The following is a 23,456-nucleotide window of genomic DNA, read 5'->3' as shown; positions in this document are numbered from 1 at the left end:
TTATTTATCTCTTAATTTTCACAACAACCCCAACCAGTAGTTGATTTTGTTTTATTTATGAGATAAGAGACCAGAGGCAAACACCTTTAATTCCAGCACTTGGGAGGCAGAGGCAGGGAGATCTCTGTGAGTTCGAGGCCAGCCTGGTCTACAGAGTGAGTTCCAGGACAGGCAAGACTGTTACAAAGAGAAACCCTATCTCAAAAAAATTAGGAGAAAGAGAGAGAGGTGGGGAGGGGAGGGAGGGAGAGAGAGATCAGTAAATAACAAACTAGGGTCAGCCCCATGCTTCTGGGTCATAAGGGCCAGGGCACTTCACATCATATTTAATTTGAGACAAAAACATCTCTTCGTTGAGCTTATGTGCACACACTGAAAAAGCTTCTTTTCAGAGCAAAGGAACTGTGAAGGTAGGTACCAGAGCCTGAGGTCCAGGGCACAGTCTAGTGATAGTTGTTTGAGTCCCGGGAACTGCTGGAAGAAACAGGACCCCTGTCAGGGAAGACTGGAGAAGTCTGACTCTCTCCAGCAAAGATTACCAAGTAGGAACTGGTCATCTCTAGCTTCTGGAGCTGTTTGGGTTTGGTTTTGGTGTTTTGAGATAAGGTCTCACAATAGCCCAGGCTAGCCTGGAACTCCTGGTGTAGCCTGGACTGGCTTCAAACTCTCAGCATAGGATGCCTCAGCCTTCCAAGCAGTGGGACTGTGAGCGTGTACCTCCACTTCCAGCTCATACTTGGGTTTTGAAATAGTATGCCATTCAAAAGGAAGACAGTCCATCTTTCTGGAGATCTTTCCTCATGAGGACGGGTTTAAAGTATAGCTTGAGGTGTAACGATTGACCCCCGGGGCTCATCAGCTAGTGTAGACAAGAAAGACAAGGGGGGTCTACTCCTCAGCAGGAGGCGGTCAGAAGGGGGCTAATGAGGTGGTGATCTCTGAGTGATGAGATGGAGCACTTCCTTAAGTGGGCATGGAGGACTCCCCTCTGCTGTGTCCATGAGCTGCACAGACCCCAGAGAGCCCCAGGTATGACCCGTGAGTCAGGGAGCTCAGGTGTCATGGGAGACACAAAATACAAAGTCCCACGGTGTGTGGAGAGAGCTCTGATGGAGTGAGACTGCATGAAATTGAGAAGGAATCAGACAGAGAAGGACTCTGAAGGTGGGGGCTAAGAAAGTCTGTCGAGGGGTCGTCTAAGGGACAACCGTGGCTGGTCGGTGAGCTTTGTTAGTCTACGATGGAGGCGATCTGCCCACTTCCGTGTGCTAAAGACTCCGCGTCTATCGAGTGCCACGTAATGACATTTGTGTGAATGACGGACCGCACAGAAGACAGGGGTTTCATGAAAGTGCAGTAGCGTTGGAAACTACCTGTTGCCTGCGGCACATTTGTGGGTTGGTTGATTGGTTGGTTGGTTTTTAAGCTTTTGCAGTTTCCAGTCCTCTGTGTAAAAGTTTGCAGCACCCCGCAGATCCGTCCCCGCAGACTCTCCCCCGTCTCGCCTTCGCCCGCCCCGCCCGCCCCCTCATCGCCAGCTCCTTTGGCTGTTTTCTTGGCATCTTTTTCTTCTCCTACAGGCCGTGTCTCGCGAGGCTGCCGGGCCTCATTTTTCTTTGCACGGTCCCAGGCATCAGAAATCACACCAAAGCCCGTTGTTGCATCGTCCCCAAAATGAGTTCTGAACCCGGACACAAAAAAATGACCTCTGGTGTGGTTTCGTTCACTTTGTTCATTCCGGAGGCTTTTCCTAAATTTCTGCCTTAGGTATTGTTGCCTTCCCAGGGTGAAGGACATTGATAACTATTTAGACAACGGAATAGGAAAAGAACAAATTGGTTATGGATTCCCTGCTGAGGCCAGTGAAATGGTCAGGAGGTGAAGACACTTGCCACCAAACCTGGATTTTGAGCCCTGGAGCCCATATGAGAAAAGACCAACTCCTACAGGTTGTCCTCTGGCTTCCACATGTGTCCTGTAGCACATGGTACACACACACACACACACACACACACACACACACACACACACACACGCACTTTTGTTTTTTTAATCTTTCAGACACTGTTGACTGGGGAGGGAGGAAGAGAGAGACCTGGGATCCACGCTCCATCTGGTTCCCACTCACTGGTCCTCAGTGGGATGGGTGTTTTCTCAAGTGCTGCGCATCCAGGATCCGAAGGCTCACAAGCCTGGACGTCAAGGAGAGGAGCAGGGGGGTGCAGGATGAGGTGACCCTGGGATCCAGGTGTAGAGCCTCTAGAGGGAGGAAGGGGCTGTGGGAGATAAACAAGTGTGATTTCAGCCCAGCAAAAAAAAAAACTAGATATTTTGCAAAATTGAAATGGAGCCTAACAGATGGTTTGGGTCTAAAATGAATGGCTTTCGTTCTTAATTATACATTTTAAATGCTAATGACAGTTAGCTAATTAGTTTTATCAGTGGCTACAATTTTGTTTTGCCAGATTCCCAGAGTCATTTTTTTCCACTTGAAAACACTCTTTTTTTTTTTTTTTTTAATAAAATTTTTATTGATGCAACCAGCTGGATTAGCTCAGGCAGTGTGGTAGAGGCATGTGGGTACAGTCCAAGCTCCCCACCACACTCTAAATCCAGCTCTCCCCAATGCAGCGGTACCCTGCTTCCTTCAATCTCGGCCCTTCTCCATCGGAGATATGGCAGTGACGCATCCTTTTGAGGCCCGTTTTGCAGCTGTGTTGTTTGTATAGGCCTACGTGAAAACACGTGAGTGAAATTTAAAATAGGTCAGAGGGGAGTCTTTATTTGTGAATTTCATCAGTTATGCGCAGTTTTGATTCACGATATACATACAAGCTACTATTTGAAATTTCAAGTCCAGAGTTGAATGCAGCCCCATGTGCCTGCTGATAAATTGATGCTTTAGGGGTGTGTAATTGGTGACGCAGACCTAGCAAGATGTTCTCCACAGAGCAGACATATGGTAAGCCATCCTTTTGTATGTATTGAGTCGAAGGGACCAGTTTTCTGGCCTCTAGGATATGAGAGAACATTCTAAACACACCCTGTCCCATCTTTTGGTGGGTGTTCCCATGTGTTTGAGGGAGAATCGGCTGTAACTATGCTGAGGAGTCTGTGGACATTTAACTTGACTTTTGGAGATCAGAATGATAAGCCTCATCTTCCCATGTAACATTGAAGAATTCCTTAGCTTCCTACTAGGACAAGAGCAAGTGGGCTGTGTTGATGTGTTTCTCCCTTTAAAAAGTTTTTGTTGCCAGGTGGTGGTGGTGGCGCACACTTTTAATCCCAGCACTTGGGAGGCAGAAGCAGGCGGATCTCTGTGAGTTGGAGGCCAGCCTGGTCTACAAAGCCCAGGATAGCCAGGGTTGTTCCACAGAGAAACTTTGTCCTGGGGGGAAAAAGAAGTTATGAGTGTATGTGTGTAAATGGTGTGCCTGGGAAAGGGGTGCTCGTGCCCAGGGGCCACATGTAGACATCAGGTGACAACATTGGAGAGTTCGTTCTTTCTTACTGTGGCTTCTGGCATCGAACAGCAGGCTTGTGTTGTTATATTTCTGAAGGATACCTATGCCCATGCTGCCAATGCGAAGGGCAGGTTGTTGTTTTTTGTTTGTTTGTTTTGTTTTGTTTTTAATCGCTTGGGGTTTATACTTGAACGTAAAAAAGAGACTGAAATCTCAGTACGACATTTTCTGTTCAAGTAGGAAACAGGGACAGGAACAAATCTGTGTTGCCGGGCCTACTGGAGGCTTTCTACAGTTCGCCTTGTTATTTTCAACCATTTTAGAGTCAAAGACACCGAGGGTTGGAGAAATATAATAACCGGGTTCCTAGAGCTCACGGCGATAGAGCCTGGGTGCAGGCTGTGTCCTCCCTATCATGCCGCGTCTCGAGCACTTACCTGGATGTCCGTGTCTGATGGAAAACTTGGTGAACGCTCTCTGGATGCTGATCCTTTCCGCTTGCTTAGCTGTTGGCTGGGAGCAGTGGATGGAAAGGAAAGGGTGGAGACCGCCGCAGCGGTGGGAGCTGAGAACACCCCACATCCAGAATGAAATGAATCTGGACTGCAGAAAAGGGTGGGGAACGCCGCAGCGGTGGGAGCTGAGAACACCCCACATCCAGAATGAAATGAATCTGGTCTGCAGATGTGCTCAGTGATAGAGCACTTGCCTTGCATACACAAGGACCCGAATCAATCTTCCCTACCCCACGATAGTAATGGTGCTAGTATGGGGGCGGGTTAGAGGCGGTGGTTGTCATGGTGATAAAAAGTAGTAGCAGTAGTGATGGTAATAGTATTGCTGTTGCTGCTGCTGCTGCTGCTGCTGCTGCTAATAGTATTATTGGTGGTGGTGGTGGTGGTGGTGGTGGTGGTGGTGGTGGTGGTGGTGGTGGTGGTGGTGGTGGTGAGCTCCTAAATTTATATTTATAGAAGCCAGGCCATTAACCTTTAAGAGTCCGTGTATTAGTAGTGAATCACAAGCACAGTGACCGAGAAGAAATGATATTACCTAAAATGCTGCTTGCTTTTTCTCTTCCAGTTGCGATACCAGAAGTGCTTGGTAGCCAGGCCACCTTCCCAGAAAGTTCGACCCCCGCCCCCACCCGCGGACTCCATGACTAGAAGAGTCACAACTAATGTAAAACGAGGGGTCTTGTCTCTCATTGACACTTTGAAACAGAAACGCCCCGTCTCAGAAACACCCTAGCAGCTCGGGGCTCGAAGGATTCTGTCACTTTTACCTGAAAAACATCAAAACAGCTCCACTAAAGAAGCTGACGGCTGGCCTTCCATTCAGTTGCTGATGCTTTGTCTCCAGAGAATTTTATCCTTAAGCAAACAGTGTTCGACAAGCATGTGATCTCGTCCTGCCGCCATCATGTGATATGAAAAGAAGCATGAGTTTTTGTTTTGTTTTGTTTTTTTTGTTAAGTTACATCATGAGGAGTGGGGAGGTCTTTTTCTTATTGTAAATATTGTGAACAGGACTTCACACACACTCAGAAGAATGCGGCCGCACCCTTCCGAGAGAACGAACGCTGCGCGCTTGGAGTGAACAATGCCCAAGTTCATTTCTCTGTCCTCTGGATTGGAACTGCCACAAGCAATGTTGGGGTCCCTCGGCACTGTGCCCTGTTTTCGGCTTTTCACACAGTCAGACCCTGAGTTACAGATACCATTGAATTGCTCTCAAAAATAAGGTGACGCATTTGGGTTTTAGTTTTTCATAAAAGTGAACCTGTCAGTTGACAGACATTGGCTGTTGGCATCAATCCAGACATCACCCAGCCATTTTCCTCAGCGAGCTCTCTCATGCATGGACATGGTTTCATGTCTCCAGCTATTTGGGGTGCTGGGCAAAGGAAAACTTTAAAATTGATAGAAAACTAAATTTGAGGAGTTAAAATCAAGCAAAAAAAAATAGCCTTTCTTTTCAGATGGTTTTCAAACTGGTTGTTTAAAAAAAAAAGAGAGATTAACAGTCATCGTGCATTTGGGATGGGACATATTTCAAACTTCTGCCTTACATTGTACAATGCAGCTAGAGAATTCAAGTATACTATGGCCATTCTCTACCCACACCTGAAAATGAAATGTTCCTACACTTTCCATCCTTAGTTTGATAACGAGCTAATATGCACTTTAGAGTTGAGGAAATGTCATTTATATCTCTGTCTCACACACACACACACACACTATGGTTTTAGATTTCCACTGTCTGACTCTTGTTCACATCCTGGAGGTAAATGTCCTCCTAAGATTTCCAATCTGCTACCACCTTTCTCTGTGCTTTTTGTCCAGAAAGCTGTCTACCCATCATATCTTGTCCATGGCAACAATTTAAGTTGTACTTTTCTTGAATTTATGTATTCAATGTTAGAAATTTGGTAAGACTTGACTAAGTATGCTTTAATATTTCTATTTTTCCATTTTACTTTCAAAAGATTTTTTTTCTTCTCTGAGCAAAATATACACAGAAATAATGGATTGTTTGATGATGTCCCCCAGATATCATTTTCTTGCCTCTTTTTATGTAGCTAAGAAACCTAACTATAAAGATACACCAATTTAGACTCTTGTTGACATTATTTTAAAAAGAAGTTGCAAAGGAGATCAATCTTAATATTATTCTTGTTGACTTTTAGTGTCAAAATTAATATCATTATAAAAGTAATGCTTTATGTTTATACACCACTTTGCAGCTGTTGGGAATGCTTTCAACGGTTTTATCACATTTGAGCCTTACGAGGTAGAAGAGGTACTGAACTCACTGAAGAAATCAAAATGCACGGTGTTTTGTACTAAGAGGCTAAGTGGCCGAGGGTCTCACCAAAGTTCCTGAGAGCCAGAATTAGGACCCACGTCTCCCAGCTTTGCCACAGTATGCCTCCTCCACACAGTCAGGAAGCCCCTTCACAAATGCCTCCTCCACACAGGAAGACCCTTCACAAATGCCTCCTCCACACAGTCAGGAAGACCCTTCACAAATGACTCTGGGTCCAGACAAAGAACAGGTATTGAAAATACTGTCAGGCAATTTCAGAATTCCCATGTGTGTTAAGGAAAATGTCCAGTGGCATTTGTTGTTAAGACCATTGTCCTTTCTCAGTCCAGGACTGTGTTCCTCAAGTATGTTGTAGAGGACAAATGTCTGTCCTCGGCCTCCTGTTCCAAGCTGAGATTTTCTAGAAATTACATTACTTTGTGGTAATCACAAGAGTGTGATGAAGTGAGTGAGTATCTTCCACCCGTGGGTCCCTCAGAAAACCCGTGGAGTCAGATGCAGAGGACCTGGACTGTTGGCTGGCATCCGCACATTACCATAAAAGTGATGTTACTTGAGAAAATGCATTAACACTTGGTGCCAACTCGCACACTAGCTGAAGTAACTGGTGCCACCTGAGACCTGTCTGCGTTCAGAAAACCTTATTGTGCCCAGAGAAAAACTGTTCAGAATCCGGTTCTCATGGTCTCTCATTTTGAGCTCCACGGTGAAATGTTTTAATGCACTCCACTTCAAAACTCTAAAGTCATCCATGTTTCTATAGGAAGACTCTACCCCAAACCCTGTTCGTTTTTTGAGACATACATTTGTTTGCTTTCAGGATCAAGAATACTGAGCTAGCTTTAAGTAGCAGACTGATTTCTATATGCAATTTTAGGATGCGGTAAGGTGAATGGTAGCCTTTACCCATGAAACACTCTTACTGCAGGTCTTTTGTTTCGAAAATAGCTTTGCGTACTAACTGCAGGTTGATTTTGTAAAATTTGTTATGTTAAACAGTATGTTCGGACAACTTTCTGCCATGGCCAAAAAGTATGTATGAAAGTATGTTTGCATTTGTCTGTGAAAGGATGCCAATGTTTTCCCTGAGATCTTAGTGAGACTTCGGTTATCTATGCATTCTGTATATCTGTGATTCGGTGAACAGGCAGCCGCGGTCACTATATGCCTTGTGTGTCTTATCATTTTTTTAATTAACTTGTTAAATACAGCTTAAAATATTTTTATTTTATTTATTCTATTTTTACTGAAATATACTGCATTGTTGTGTTAATGTGTTCTCTTTCCCGGGTATAATGTCAGTGTACCCGGATCTAAGTAATCTCAGTGAACTACATCGCCTCAACGGTGGCTTTGTAATGATTTGTAGTCACATTTCTATTGGACTATGTAGAAGCAAGGGCAAAACGCTTAAAGTTCCTTTTATTTTTTAAAAGCAACTAGGTAGATGTGCTCTTCCCACCTTACCTGTGTTCCTTGGCATCATCAACGTGGTAGCCAACATGCCTATGGCTAAGGACTTTCCTTTGTAGACTAAGGCACTGTGTGGTGCTTCATTTTTATATCCTTCATAAAGCGTGTGATTTCATCAGAGAGATACACGTATCTCCATGTGCCCTTTGTTTCCACCTGGATTCAAGATCACCCACAGCTAATTAGAACCATTGTTTGGTTTGTCTGTCTGTCTTATTGCATGAAGGGACATTAGACCCATTTCCATTAAAACAAATTCTTGGTGATACAACTGTTGGCACTGATGCTTTTTTTTAAAATCCACAGTAGGTGTTTAAGGAGGACACATAACAAACCACTCAAAACAGGGCCACATGTAGCCCCAAAGCTTCCCTTCGTGTATAGTACACTCACTTTATGAGCACTGCAACACAAGATTTCAAAAACCACGTGGAAAAATGCCTCCCTGACATTGGCACAATTTAATCAAACCAAAAGCTCTCTAGTTGGCTGGGTTTAACCTAACGTCCGATGATGTGTTTACAGCCAGTAAGAAAGCAATTGGCCTTGTTTCAGCATACTGGGGGTGTGGCTGTGTGGCTCAGTGGCAGAGCTTGCATAAGACATGCCGTGCCGTGCAGGGCTCAGAGTTTAATCCCTGGAACCACAGGGTGGGGAAGGCTTGCACTTCGAGGCAAAGATCTTTGCTTGCACCATCTGTGAGAGCGTTGCCAGGCAGCCACATGGGCCACTTCCTCCTGGAAGGACATCTTGTTTTCTTTTTGATGCCTTTTGCTGTTGACCACGTCTACACATTGAAATGTAAGATGTTGTGAGAATAAATGTAGCTGCGTACAATGTTTGACTCACTTCCCTGACAAACGGCCACAGATGCAAGAAACAGACACAAACTTAGTGTCTCTACAGTCGTTCTCTTATTTTTGTATTATTCTTACTTCAAATTAAACTTTTTCAAAATCATTTTAGTAATGTAAGATTCTGCTTTCCTTAGTGTTTGCAATTCCCCGCTTGGCGAGAGTGAACCAGCTTCTTTAACTGAGTAATGGCTCTAACCTCACTTTTTGGTCAGTGAAGAGAGCTAGCTGGCCTTCTGAACACAGAAACCCAGCTAGTCATCAGTTGGAGTTTTTTGTAAGCAATCTCTTAGGGTTAAGGTATGTCAGCACACTCAAGTCTGCCTTTCATTCCTAGAATGTGGAGTGGAGGTGGCAAATGCATTCAATCTAAGACGAACGGTGCTAACTGGAGAGTCCCTTGGATCTGCTTTAACTCCCTGAAGCACAGAAGACAGATAATTAAAGGTTTTATTCATTTGTTGTGTCGTTTTGTCTTTGAGATCGATCTCACTATGTAACCCAGGCTGGCCTTGAACTCAAGGTGATCCTCCTGCCTCAGCCTCCCGAGTACTGGGATTCGAGAGGTGTGCCACCACACTCCACCTTCTTATGTTACTAAAGACAGGGACTCTCGGTGAACAGCGTTTCAGCCTGCTTCCAGGGGTTTTCCACTGGTAAGAGTTTCAGGTAAAAATTCCGAATTTGTGTGGGCAAGGCTCTGGGTGAGATCAGTCCCCGGTACCACAAAGTAAGTAAATGAAATGAAAAAACATGAGTTGTTATGTCAGTATTTAAAAACAAGTCGTTTGACTATTTTTTTTTTATTTTGCAACACTTTAAGAAACTCAAGAAAGCAAAATGTAAATTAAAAGCCAGTGTGGTCAGGGATCTTCATTAGCGTTCTCTCATGTTGCTTTTACACCGTTTTCCTTTTTACTTTACCAGTAAATAATTGATGCTGTCTTCCCTAGAAGATTGCCAAAGAAGAGCATACAAGCTTAATAGATGATGATTCCATTCAGAACCTCCATGAATGTGCAAAGAGAAAACTAATTTTGTGCCAAGGTGCCTGTTAGAGACACTGAAGTGGCCCCAAGTGGTGGCATGAATCACGTGCTGCTAGAGACAAGAAGATATCTTGAGCCTCTGTAAGGCCAAGAGTTAACCCAGAAAATACACTTGAAAATCAAAATCTCAAACCGGGTGGAATGGTTTGCAGCCTAAGCTCCCGTTACCGGGATGCAATAGCAGCCCCTCTGAATGGTTAGGCGGCACCTCAAAACACATAATTTGAAGAGAGATGTATTTTATATGTTCATAAACTAAGCAATGGAAGCAGTGTGGGGGTGTGTTTTGTAAGTCTGGGGATGGAAAACGACACCCGGTACATGCTAAACAAGGGCTGTACCGCTGAGCCACATCCCAGCACCGACAGGATCTTACTGTGTAGCTCCGGCCAGACCGAAACTGGGAAGGAACCTGTTTCCTACATTCTGTGCATTTTTTTTTTAAAGATTTATTTATTTACTATGTATACAATGTTCTGCCTGCATGTATGCCTGCAGGCCAGAAGAGGGCACCAGATCTCATTACAGATGGTTGTGAGCCACCATGTGGTTGCTGAGAATTGAACTCAGGACCTCTGGAAGAACAGCCAGTGATCTTAACCTCTGAGCCATCTCTCCAGCCCCACGTTCTGTGCATTTTAAGAGTCATAACTAAGATGACTTCTTTGGAATAGAAATATAAACCTCTTGAAGTATAAGCTCATTTTCTTCACTCACAAATTTTAATGAAAAGTTCAATCTTGGGCTGAAAGAAAACTGTCCTGGGAGAACTAAACCCACCAAGCCTTTGTCCTTCCCACTTCAGGTGAGCCAGGAAAGGCCAGCAGAGCTAAAAACAGATCCCGGTCTACAAAAGTGCTACCACCTAAACCGAGCGCTTAGCACTCACTCATGCTTGTCCACGGCTGAAGTCTGAAGAGAAAGCTTTGTGTTCAAACTCCGAATGTGTTGGAACTCTTTAAAAATAAGACTTTTAGTCATAACTTTATTTAGTGTCAAACAATTTCTGTTGCCATGATGAAAAAAATCAGACCCAGAAACGATAATCATGTCAATATTGGCAGGCAATTGTTAATATAGCTAAAAGTAATTGACATTTAATGTATTAACATAGTGCTACAATATATTTTAATTGTGCATCAGAAATGAGTTACCAAGGTTTGGTCACCGTGTGCCATCGAAATGACCTGTACATTCGGCTCTGTCACTTGATCATTGCATAGAATCAGAAATCTGGGAGTTTTTTCAATGATCCATTGCTTGTGTTCAGCAGTTAGGCCTCTTTCTCAGAACAAGAATAACTAGGTAGAAATTTGCTCGCTGTCCTTTTTCCAACAATGTTTGACGTAAACAGAAGGGAGGGAATCTGGAAACTCTCCAGAAACCTCTTTTTTGTGTGTGGACGTCTGGACTGCACACCTGGCACTAGACATTTCCTGTCCTCCTACTCAAAGCTCAATCCATTACAGAACCTCCTGGCATGTACTGTTTCAGGAACAGTGGGATGCTAAAGGGAAAAGCTGGCCTCATTTGGGATTCAAGAGGCTTCAACTACACACAGTAACTGCCTGGCTAAGGAGTGGGTTCAGGTTCCTGGCTGGAGCTGGAGCGGGCAGGAGGGGACAGCAGTCTTTGTATCTGAGGACTTCTCCCGAGCCCCTCAAGGAAGTCTGCAGAGCAGCCTGCTGGGAGGTATCCTCGGCTCCCTTCGGGTAAGACAGCTGCTTTAGCCCGCACTTCAGACTCCCCGGAGTGAGTGAGCCAAGTTCTACCAGCTGAGCCAGTCTGAAACTGGGCATCCTAAAACAGATTAGCACTGAGCTGATGAGACCTCCGTTCGCTCACTCAATCCCCTCCATTGGTAGTTCTCATCTGTCTTCATTCTCGGGAGGTAAAATTGCACTATAAGATACTAAGCTACCCAAAGCCCCAGTATCTTGCGTAAGGGTGTCTAAATGTAGAGAACTCCCAGCCACCCTGGAAGAAGGAGGGCCGCCCAGTCAAAGCCATGGTTTAGGGTGTTTAAGGAAGGAGGAGGGTGTGCTTTCCTTAGACTTCTCCCCTCTCCTGGGCGGGGAGGGTGGGACATAGCCGGGCATAGCGGCCTTGGCTCCAACCAAGCGATAGTAAAAATTGTTTGCTGGGATCTGAGCCCTGACCCCCTGGGGACTCGAGAATGGGAACATCACCGGAGGCAACGCAATCTCCACGGATTTCAGAGGAATCACTCTGCCTTCTGGCCGAGTTCGTCTCAAGTTCGTCGGCCGTTCTTCTGGCCTGGGAGGACAGGTGGTCTTCATCAGTGTGGTCACTAAGGTATTGTTGGTGGCAGGCCTGCCGGCTTTTCTAACCTGGGAGGAAGTGCCCACTTGAGACACCGTTTTTGGTGGGAGAGGTGTTTTTACTGTTAATACCTCGCCTTGCAAAGTACTCAGTTTACCTTCTCGACTCAGGAACTCAGTGATTTTCATTTGGATGCCACTGTTATCATGAGCAGGAGCTTTGGCCAGTGTTGTTTTGGATTTCTTCCTCTTCTTCTCCCGTTTCAATGACTTCCCAACGTCAACCCCATCCAGTAGACCTTTGGCGGCAGCTCGGGCCAGAACATCCTTCACAGACACTGTCTCAGAGGGATCTCGCTGCAATGAAAGCAGTAGCTCTTAATGTGAGAGGCCACCATCGGTGTGCAAATCTTAAATATTTGTCGGTGATTTAGTGAAAATTAAAACATACTAAAGTAAATGGTTTTTAGGCCTTAGTCCCTAACATAATTCATAAGCCCCAGCAAATAACTTTTTTTCTTAGTTCAACTTCCCCATTTACAAACGTCATACGAATCACATTGCTTATTTCTTATATGTTAAGGAAGACACACTTGACAGTTGGCAAACTGCTGGGAGGGGTAGGAATGGATGAGTCAAAGAGGAACACTGAGGAGAAGCGTGGAGAGCAGAGACTGTGTGCTGCACAGTGATGATCTTAGCAGCCATGGCAACATGGTCATGAAGTGGGTCCCAATGATGAGAGTGTGTTGTTTTCAATTGCAAGGTATGTCATGGATTAGGATTTTTCTTCCTACTTACCTCTCTTGTTAAGATAGAAAGGAAACAACCATTGGTAACATCGGATGGTTCCACTCTGAAGAACTTGTCCATAGACAATTGTATTTCTTCTAGGGAGCACAGTGGAAGAACGGGGGGACTGAGTCTGCAGTAGAGAAAAGAGACAGTCAGCAGTTCAGATGACTATTCATCCAAGAGAGGAAGAGAGTGTTCTTCACCTCTAGCTTCTGTTTTGCCAGTCACTTAAGTAAAAAATCCCAAATAAGAAAAAATGTTAAAGCTGTCTTCCCCCAGATCTTCAATTGAAAGCTCAGTATTTCATGTTAGCTCATAATTTATTATCCTTCCAAAGTCTCTAAATAACTGTGCCAAGAATAACCTCGTAACAAGCCGAAAGCCTCGCCAAGGATTAACACGTTATGGAAATAGGGGCTGCAGCAATCACAAGTGACAACTGTCTCGCACAGGACTGGAGATGCGACTCGGGGTCACATGCGTCCCTGACACACAGGAAGCTGTGGGTTGGGTCCTGAGCAGTGCACAGCTGGGCACCGTGACGGACTTGGGAAGGAGGGCAGGAGGGACAGAAGTCCAAGGTCATAGTTAAGCACGGAGTACCTGGCTACGGAAGATCCTGTCTCAGCAGCAACAACAACAACAACAACACAACAGCAGTGCTGGGGAGACGGTGCAGCAGCAGAAGCAGGAAGCTGATGCCTGCCTTCAACTCTGAGGCACACGGGAGAACCAAAATGACCCCCACGGTGTCCTCCGACCACCTCATGTGCTCGGTGGCTTGTGCACTCACACACACACACACACACACACACACACACACACACACACACACACCTCAAGGTCATCCTCAACTGCACAGTGAGTTTGAGGCCAGCCTAAGATACATGAGAGCCAGTGTCACCAAAGAAAAGTATATAATAAAGACTTTCTAACACAAATAGAAAAACTTTTAACTATTAGCATGTTTATAAATATATTTAATATCATTTATAAATAAGATGTTTATGTTCATACTATGTTACTAAATGTGATTATGGTAGTATACATGACTGCTGTACTCACCTATTTTGATAACATACTTATGTTTCCATAATTGAGGCTTGAAATCTATCTAATCAAAGCAATAAAACACTGTCCACATGAATTAAAGCATCAGAAATACTTCGTTCATCTTGTCTATTGTGAAATTTAAAACCAATTTAAAATGTATATTTATTTCATTATTTGCCTACTAGGTGCAAAGCCCATGAATAGAACTGTAGCTCACTTAGTTTACACATTAGGAAAATAAATCAACTTCCAATAATACAAAAAAGGCCAAGAATGAATGCCGAGACAAGCAGAGACAGACCCTACAGGAGGCTAGAGGTAAGGAGCAGCTAATGGTAACCGTGGAGAGCACAAAGAGGGAGCCTCCACAGAAGTGGGGCACCAATGCCGCATCTTGACAAGTTAGTAGGGTTTTTTTTTGTTTTTTGTTGTTGTTGTTTTGTTTTGTTTTGGTTTGGTTTTTTGAGACAGGGTTTCTCTGTGTAGCTTTGCGCCTTTCCTGGAACTCGCTTTGGAGACCAGGCTGGCCTCGAACTCACAGAGATCCGCCTGCCTCTGCCTCCCGAGTGCTGGGATTAAAGGCGTGCGCCACCACCACCCGGCTGAGTTAGTAGTTCTAAAATAGTGAAGAGCGTGAACAGAACAGAGAACGAGGAAGAGCAATGGTACCCGAAAATCACACTGTGTCAGCAAGTATGTTCCCATGTGCCTGGGACAACAGGTGTGTAAGGACATGCCACTTGGGAAAGGAGCAGACATACATGACCTCAAATGACTCATCAGAGAGTCTGTCATGTGATGGTGCTGAAGAAAAACAGGACAGCAAATTGTGGTGGAGAACTAGTTCTTCCTCTGACCAACCACACAGCCAGCCCTCGGTTTCTGAGGAGACAGCCTCCCCAGATCACCTGAGGGCTACTGTGCACAGAAATCCATCTTTTGTTTGTGTTTTGAGACAGGGTCACACTATGTAGCCCTGGATAGCCTAGAACTATGTCAGCCAGGCTAGCCTCAAACTCAGAGATCCACCTGCTTCTGTCTCCAGAGTTCCGGGATCAAATGTACTCAGTATCACTCCCAGCCAAGTATTTTTTTTTTTTTTTTTTTTTATGCTGACTTGATGCCACAGTGCAATGGTCCACATTGGACCTCAGGTGTCAGGTCACACTCAAAACACTAATACATGAAATATTGTCAAAAGGTACCCTCGGGCTTACTGTGTAAAAAGCATATGAAACATAAGTGAACTCTGTATAGACTTGCATTCCATCCCCACCCCAATACCTCATGTGTGTACAAATATTCCACTGATAAATTGCTATCTAGTAGAGTGCCTGGCACATACTAGGTATTCAACATATAATTGTTTAAAATGCTACTACATTTACTACATTCATGTATTCTAATGATAGTAGTAATTCATAAGTAAGACTAGACAAGTCATCTTCACAGAAACTGACCCTACAGAATGGTTTCTGAATCCCACTTTATAACCTGTTTCTTTAAATATAAACTATTACCGCACTCAGAATCTTGTTCACCTCTGATCTAGATGATGACATTTGTTTTTTGTTTGTTTGTTTGTTTTTGTTTTTTAAATGATAATATAAAGGTGCGGATTTATAATCTTGGAATTTATAATCTTTGGAGATGCTGGGGTAGAATAAATGTATTTTGTAAACGAAAAGTGTAAATTTTGGGCAGCCACAGAATAAATAGACTGTTGGGTGATGAACAGCAACCCCCACCCAATAAATTTAAGTCCACTCAAAACCTCAATGAGGTGATATATTGTATACCCTAATAAACTTGCATGAGGATCAGAGATGCAGAGCAAGCCACAGCCAACCTCACCTCGCCAGTTCCTCAGCTGATCCTGTTTCCTCTGACTGAAAGCCTCTGAGTCCTCACCGGAAAGGTTCTCAGCTGAACTGCCTTAGTTCCTGTCTCCTCACGCCTTATCTATCTTTCTCTGCCCAGCCATGCCACTTCCTGGGATCAAAGCATGTGTGCTTCCCAGTACTGGGATTAAAGGCATGTGCCACCACTGCCTGGGATTAAAGCATGTGTTTCCCAGTACTGGGATTAAAGGCATGTGCCACCACTGCCTGGCTCTGTTTCCAGTGTGGCCTTGAACTCACAGAGATCCAAACAGATCTCCGCCTCCCAGTGATAGGATTAAGGGTGTGTGCCTCCACTGTTTGGCCTCTATGTCTAATCTAGTGGCTGGCTCTGTCCTCTGATCCTGACGCAAGTTTATTAGGGTACACAATATATCACAAGATGAGACCTTGTTGGAGAATAGATCCACTTGGAGTTAGAGAACCCCAAATCTAATACTGGCGTTCCTGTAAGAAAAGAAAGACACCCCAACATGCAGAGAAGGGGCTGCATGAACACAGAAGCTGAGACTCAGCTGTGAACTAAGTGCTGAGGACTGCCAGCGACTACCAAAAGCATGGACTGTCTCCACCACAGGCTTCCCAAGGGACTAACCCTGTCAACAGAGGAGGCTTTAGGATTTTGGACCTCCAGAGCCATGCATGAGTAAATACCTGTAAAGGAAAGGGTTCAAGTTTTTAATGAAAAAAAAAAAAAAACATTAAAAATGAAATGGTATGGGAGGTAGGATTGTGGTTACAATCTCCAGTACTGGAAAAGAAGGGAAGAAAGAAAGAAGGGGAGGAAATAGAAAAAGAAAAAGCAAGCAATAATGTGAAACGTGTAATTTATATGAAGACATATACTCTTAATATTTATGGAAATATATATTGGAAAGCAGCTAAGTATGCAATGTACAAATTAATAATCATGGCAATTTAAAAATGTTGACTATTTTCTCTGTGTAGTTGGACTTTCTTTGGGACCACCAGCCCCCAAATAATGACAGAGACTTATTAATTATGAATGTTTGGCCTAGCTTCAGCTTCTTCCCAACCAGCTCTTATAACTTAAATTAACCTGTCTCTATTCATCTATGTTCTGCCACGTGGCTTTTTACCTCTCCTCCAGTCTGTACATCTGACTTCCTCAGTGTCTCACAGGCATCTCTCGTGCGCCTAAATTCATCTCCCTGAGTTCCTCTTTCTGCCCAGAAGTCCCACCTAACCTCTCCTGCCTAGCTATTGGCCATTCATTCAGCTTATTATTAAACCAATCAGGTGCCTTAGGCAGATAAGGCAAACCGGTGACACATCTTCACACAGTGTGATAAAATATCCTGCAGCGCTGGCTAAGTGAGATCGCTTTCACAGTTCTGCATGTATCCCATCGGCTCCCCATTAGTTACTGAACTCTTAAAACTGGTATTGTAACATTATTACAATGTTTTGCGCCAATTTTATAAACTTTACAGTACAATATGTGTTCCTTTTCTGAGGCAAACTAAAGGTATATTTCTCAAGGTTCTGCTGCTATCAGCATTGTTGATGGAGGATTTTTTAAACATTTGTAATAGATAGAAATAAACCAGAAAAAAAGAAGAAAAAAAAGTGGTGGAGGAAAAGGTGAACACTGCAAGAATACTCAAAAGGGCTGAGAGTTGCAAACGCCAAGATTGGCTTTGCATAGTAAATGGAATAGAACAGCTCTGAACTATAGCTTACTTTTCCTGGTTTGGTCTGACAGAATGATTGAATGCTTTTGTACAAAAATCAGAGCCTTAAAAACAAGGATTTGGTGAGATTGTAAAATGGTGTGCCACTTTGGCAAAACAGTCTGGTGGTTGGTCAAAATGCAAAACATTGTTACTCTGTTACTCAACAATTCTACCCTTAGGAATATAACCTCAAACTACTGAAAATGTGCACCTATGAAACATGTACATGAAGGTTTACAGCAGTGTGTTGCTAATAGTAAAAAAGTTAAAACAACTCAAATAGCTATCAAATACTGGAGAGAAATAAAATGTGGCTTATGCATACAATAGAATATTATTAAGACATAAAAATGAATGAGAAACTGACAGATTAAATGACTTTGGTGAACCTTCATAATTTCATTTGTAGATCTTTCCATTTCTAATTTATAAATACAGTTGGGGTTATAAATTATAAATGTACTGCCTCCTGTCAACATTGTATACTTCTATTTGATGATTTCTGTGTCAAATATTATATGGAAATGTTTCCAAGTATTTTCTGTATTAACTGTGAATGAATAGAACAAAATAAATTGCCTGTGATGGATAAAAAAAAAAAAAAAAAAAAAAAAAATATCCTGCAGCATCTCTGGAGCAAGTACTATTCATGTGTTAAGTATGTTCAATCCCAACAAAGACTCACTGAGGCACATAATAACAGAAACTGTGTTACAGGCAAATTTCCCTACCCTCCACTCACAAAGCCTTTCTCACTTAACCTGCCACCTATCTTGTTTAGTACAAGATCACAATCTCTAGGGAGGTCAACAAAGGAACAACTCAGGTGTGACTACCTTCTCCCATACAGAGCAGAGTTTGGGTAAGTGTGTTTGTTTGTTGTTACATGTGCTGGCTGGTTTTGTGTGTCAATTTGACACAAGCTAGAGTCATCAGAGAGTAAGGAGCCTCAGTTGAGGAAATGCCTCCATGAGATCAGCTGAAAGGCATTTTCTCAATTAGTGATCAATGGGGGAAGGCCCGGCCCAGTCTAGGTGGTGCCATCCCTGGGCTGGTGGTCCTGGGTTCTATAAGAGAGCAGGCTGAGCAAGCCATGTGGAGCAAGCCAGTAAGCAGCACCCCTCCATGGCCTCTGCATCAGCTCCTGCCTCCAGGTTCCTGCCCTGTTTGAGTTCCTGTCCTGACTTCCTTCAGTGATGAACAGCAATGTTGAGGTGTAAATAAACCCTTTCCTCCCCAACTTGCTCTTTGGTCCTGGTGCTTTGTTGCAGCAATAGAAACCCTGACTAAGACACAACGTAACCCAGGCTGTTGTTGAACTAGAGATCATCCTGTCTCAGCTTCCTGGGTGCTGGAATTACAGGTGGTCCTGCTGAACTTGTTATGTGAGCGCCGGGATCTGACCTCTGCTGCTCAGGGCTGCACATCAAACCTCTTAACCACTGAGCTATCTCTCCAGCCCAAGGTGGGGATTTTTAAGAGGGTGTCAGATTCTGTGAAGCTCTGTTCTTGAACTACAGACCCGTTTTTCCTCTCCTCTGCTTCCCTCTCCAGCCGGTATTGTAAGATATCCACTGTCCTAAGTGTGTTCCCCACAGCTTCAGAACTGTCGGGTGCAGGGTGAGGAGATGGGTTGTTCCCCTTGGTTACATTTCCCCTCTTCTGTTAGAGAGGTTGAGTGTGTTTGCTGTTTACCGACTGCCTGGTGACGAGTGGGGTTCTAGCAGAGACCTCCTCAATTTTTGTCAACTACTCCCTAAAGAAAGAGTTTCTTTTTTTCATTCTTGTTATGTCTTCTAGTCATTTGAATCTATATTTCTATGTATCTTAGATTAAAATTTTTAAGACACGAAATCATATTAATATGTTCATTTGAACCAAAGAATAAGTTAAGACTCCTCTGGCAAGGTAAATTTGATTTTGAAAATGAAAGCTAGATATAAAACAAGTAATAAATTAATCATTTTTCCATAGGTCAAATAGCAAAGCTTACTGTAAGTCTAAATATTTAGTAGAATTTTTTGTATTAAGAGGAACATATTTAAAAATCTATCTATAATATTTTAGAAATAATAAATATTCCGGGAAAATACATTTCACAACTATCTAAATTTGCAATGAAAAATGTTAGCTATCAACTTCAGAGCTATTAAACATTGTTGTGTGACTTTGTTTTAAAAGTTTGAAGGCTTCTTTCTGTTCTAGAGCCTCATTCTTGACTCTCGCCACTCTGCTGCTCAGTTAGTACACTGGAAACACGTGCAGCCTCAGACACAGGTAAACACAGTTTAGTCCACAAGGAAAGGGACTCTTCTCACCCTTCAGATTGATGAAGATGTAAGTCTAATAAAACCCAGCATTTATAAAGCCACAGATTTGTCAAGTGACTATTTGGGGTCTGGGGAGATGACTCAGCATGTAAGAGCATTTGCTACTCGTGAAGCGAGCCTGGTTCTGTTCCCAGGACACATGCATCAGCTCACAACTATCCACAGCTCCAGTTCCAGAGGACCCGACCCTCTTCTGGCCTCTGCAGGCATCAGGCACACATACGGTATGCACACACACATGCAGGTGAACCCTCATATACATAAAATAAAATTTTAAGTGATTATTTTGTTGGATAACTTGGCAATGGCAATTAGCAATAAACTATGCACATTCTATTGTGCTAGAACAATCTAGACTATAAATCAAACTTTAAAAAATGGTTATTATATTGAGAAATCCAAGCAAGTCTGCTTAATGAGCATTAGGGAGTTTATTGTGATATAAATTGGGGAAAACAACTCACTAAACAGGATTGGCCAAAATCGTCGCAGAGTCCCGGAAGGCTGATGGTCGGTCCCATGCTGCTTCTGCCCCCTGAGTAAATCCACACCATCCAAGCCCACGAAGGAGAGAAGACAGTGAGGCCTATGTGCCCCTCAGGTCTTAAGCTAGCCCTGAGGCCACGCCCTACGGGCTGGTACCTCAAGGTCATAGGTGGAATAGGTACAAACTACAGGTTATATCTAAGAAGTTCTTCTAAAAATATGTATTTGTTTGTTTTATATATAAATGCCTAAGTATCAGTATGTGCGCCACATTCATTCAAAAGTCCATGAAAATCAGAAGTCCTCTGGAACTGGAGTTATACTCAGCTGTGAGCCACTATGCGGATCCTGGGAACTGAACTTGGTCTTGAAGACTGACACGTTTCTCCAGCCCTATGACATCTTTTCAGGTTACTACTTCTAACACATGAGATTGGTGTGTGTGCATGTTTGGGCATGTACAGGGAAAGGGGGTGTCAAAACATGCATCTGTGGAGGTCAGAGACTGACATCGGCCTCTGTTGGCCTCTACCTTGCTGTTTTGAAGGACAGTTCCCTCGGCTGCCTAGGCTGGTCGGCTAACAAAGGAGCTCTTCCTGTCTCCATCTTGTCCTGCCCTCCATGCCTGTGCTGGGGTTATGTACAGCTATGCGAGTCTCTACAAGGCTGTTGGGGTTCGAGACGCAGGTCTTTACGCTTGCACACCATTCACTGTACCCATTCAGCAGTCTCCCCAGCCTACACGTGAGATTTGAATAAGTAAAGCATTGACCTGGGCCTATAGTTAACATCATGATCGCTCAGTCCAAAATGAAATAAATATTTTGGGGCTAGTATAAGGAAATATAAGCAATAGGTAGGTGACTGGATTAGATGGCATGTGATATTTAACCCCATTCTTCCCCCCCACCCCCCCCCCCCCCCCCCGAGACAGGGTTTCTTCATGTAGTTTTGGTTCCTGTCCTGGAACTCACTCTGTAGACCAGGCTGGCCTCCAACTCACAGAGATCCGCCTGCCTCTGCCTCCCGAGTGCTGGGATTAAAGGTGTGTGCCACCACCGCCCAGCTAAACCCCATTCTAAACATTGTGGTGTTAAGGTACATTGTGGCATATGTATACAACACACACACAAACACATACACACAAATAACTAAATAAATGTAACTTTAAAAAGTGAACGATTATTATAGACCATATAGTCTATCTCCATAAGACAATGCATAGTGACTTTTGACTGCATCGACTTTTGGAGGGAACTTGCCAGCGGGAAGTTTGAGAGTTACTTAAGACTATCAGGAAACTTGCATATTTACTATTTTGAATTAAAATTCTGTGGTTCTGGTCATCTGGGGCTGAAGAGTCAGCTGTGGTTAACAAAAGACCAATGCCACTGAAGTGATGTCTTTGCTTTGCTGGGTTAGTTGATGCTGTTCGGTGGAGCTGAGAAAACAGTGGTGATTAAGAGACCAGCATCACTGGGGTGGAATCTTCTAGAAAGTGTTTCCCGAGAGTCAGCACACAGAAGCTGTGTTCCAGAGGTGGCTACGGTTGTACCTCACTCTGGCAGCTGAACTTGGTTCCCTCACACTAAGAGTCACCCAGATCGTACTGGTTGTCACTCAGGTGGTACTGGTTTTGAAGGCATGAAGGGGCCATGGAGAGCAGCTGAGGATTGGCACTGTGAGAAGCCAGGAGAGGCCTTAGGTGAAGGTGCAGCCTGAATAGCAATCAAAGGCCCAGGATTGAAGGGGTCACATAGAGAAGATGAGTCTTGGTACCATGAAGAGAGCCCAGGAGAGGCTATCGGTGAATGTGCAGCTGGATGCCAGTCCCCTGGGACCATGGCCAAGAAAGCAGCAGCCCTGGAGTTAGAAGACAAGCTGTGTGTGCTGCAGAGGGCGGAGCCAGAGACGTGACCACGCCCCCTGGGAGGATCCTGGAAGATGTAAGTCCAAAGTATTGGACGTTGACTTGTACAGTCTTGGAGTTCGGTTTTTCTTTCTTAAGATGGTGACTGTACCCTGGTTCTTCCCTCTTGAAGCGAGAAATCATTTAGCTTAATTTTGATTTTGTAATAGTTGAGAGACGAACTTTTAAAGAGATTTCGGAATGTTACAGACTTTGGATTTGAAAAGAGATGGAATATTTTAAAGATTCTGAATATTTAAAAGATACTGACTTTTTAAGTGTTTAAATTTTTCAACTGTGGGACTTTTAAAATTTGAAATGTTTAAATTGTAATGTTGGTATTCAGGGACGAACAAGAAAGGAAAGGTCATCGCTTAACCATGATGTGTCCACGTGTCAAGTTGTCAGGCGCTCAATTGTGCTGCTACTTTTCTGTCAGCTTGACACGAGCTAGAATCAACTGAAAGGAGGGAACTCCAACTGAGGAAGAAAATACCTCCAGAAGATCCCGCTGGAGGGCAGTTTCTTAACCAGTGATTGATGCCCTGACTTCCTTCAAAGATGGACTACAATGTGGAGGTGGGGGCCCCAACTTGCTTTTGGTCATGGTGTTTCCTCACAGCAACAGAAACCCTAACTAGGACAGCTATCAACAACAGAAGCTTCTAACTAAGAAAGGAAAGTCAGCAAGAGAGGAAACATTGGTGTGGTTAACTTGTCAGCTTATGAAATGAAAAACGGGAAGGTATCAAGTTAGGGGGTCAGAGTTACTTAGTGTGTGTTCGGCAGTCCTGGAGATTAAACCAAGAACCTCAAGCACTCTGCAGCTGGGCTATATCCCCAGACCTGCAGTGTTGGGTTTTTGAGAGAGGTCTCTCTAAGTAGCCCAGGCTGGCCTCAGACTTGTGGCAACTCTCCTGCCTCAGCCTTCCAAGGGCTGGAGACTGGAATGTGAACCATCACAGCTCAGGTGGTAGTTAGCATTAATGCCCTCTCCCTCTCCTGACTCTACTGCTGTAGTTTATCTGGAAGCTGCCATAGACACCTTCGTCAGTTTTACCAATGTCCCAGTGGGTATAAAATACTAAAAGAGCTTAGGATAATACACATCCAGTTTTTTGTCTACTTTCTAAAAACACTTTGTATACTTATTTTTCCTCTGTGAAATAATACATGTATCTAAGAAGGACATGAAATTTGGACCCCGTTTATTCAGGAATCAGCCAAACCAAAGTCAAATGCCTTTAGCTTTACAATAACAAAACCAGAAGACTCATTTTATGTACAATGCAATGTTCATGAACCAGGGTAAAGCTACTGGCTGCCAAGTCTAC

General features: G+C 43.8%; 2 protein-coding genes across 26 annotated transcripts in view; one reads left to right on the top strand and one right to left on the bottom strand.

Annotated features, from left to right (window-relative positions):
• The window catches only part of Apbb2 (amyloid beta precursor protein binding family B member 2), a 359,655-nt gene extending 351,618 nt beyond the window's left edge, over positions 1–8,037 (top strand). For all 13 annotated transcript variants that reach the window (XM_015993473.3, XM_015993472.3, XM_015993469.3 and 10 more), the window contains one exon: positions 4,548–8,037. In XM_015993473.3, the coding sequence (XP_015848959.1) occupies positions 4,548–4,715 (168 nt within the window). In that variant the 3' untranslated portion in view covers positions 4,716–8,037. The remainder of the gene's footprint in view (positions 1–4,547) is intronic.
• Positions 1,714–23,456, bottom strand: part of Nsun7 (NOP2/Sun RNA methyltransferase family member 7) — a 54,493-nt gene continuing 32,750 nt past the window's right edge. For 7 of the 13 annotated variants that reach the window (XM_015993460.3, XM_076546385.1, XM_076546386.1 and 4 more), the window contains exons 11-12: positions 12,753–12,876; positions 10,627–12,308 (exon numbers count right to left, since the gene is read on the bottom strand). In XM_015993460.3, coding sequence (XP_015848946.1) covers positions 11,670–12,308; positions 12,753–12,876 — 763 coding nt within the window. In that variant the 3' untranslated portion in view covers positions 10,627–11,669. Of the gene's footprint in view, positions 2,277–2,501; positions 2,732–9,385; positions 9,570–10,626; positions 12,309–12,752; positions 12,877–23,456 lie in introns of those variants that run through there. The other 6 variants (XM_076546387.1, XM_042257473.2, XM_076546388.1 and 3 more) reach the window with 4 other exon arrangements.

Source organism: Peromyscus maniculatus, chromosome 10 (assembly GCF_049852395.1).
Source record: "Peromyscus maniculatus bairdii isolate BWxNUB_F1_BW_parent chromosome 10, HU_Pman_BW_mat_3.1, whole genome shotgun sequence".
NCBI classification, from domain to species: domain Eukaryota; kingdom Metazoa; phylum Chordata; class Mammalia; order Rodentia; family Cricetidae; genus Peromyscus; species Peromyscus maniculatus.
This window is presented reverse-complemented; position numbering and strand designations above follow the sequence as displayed.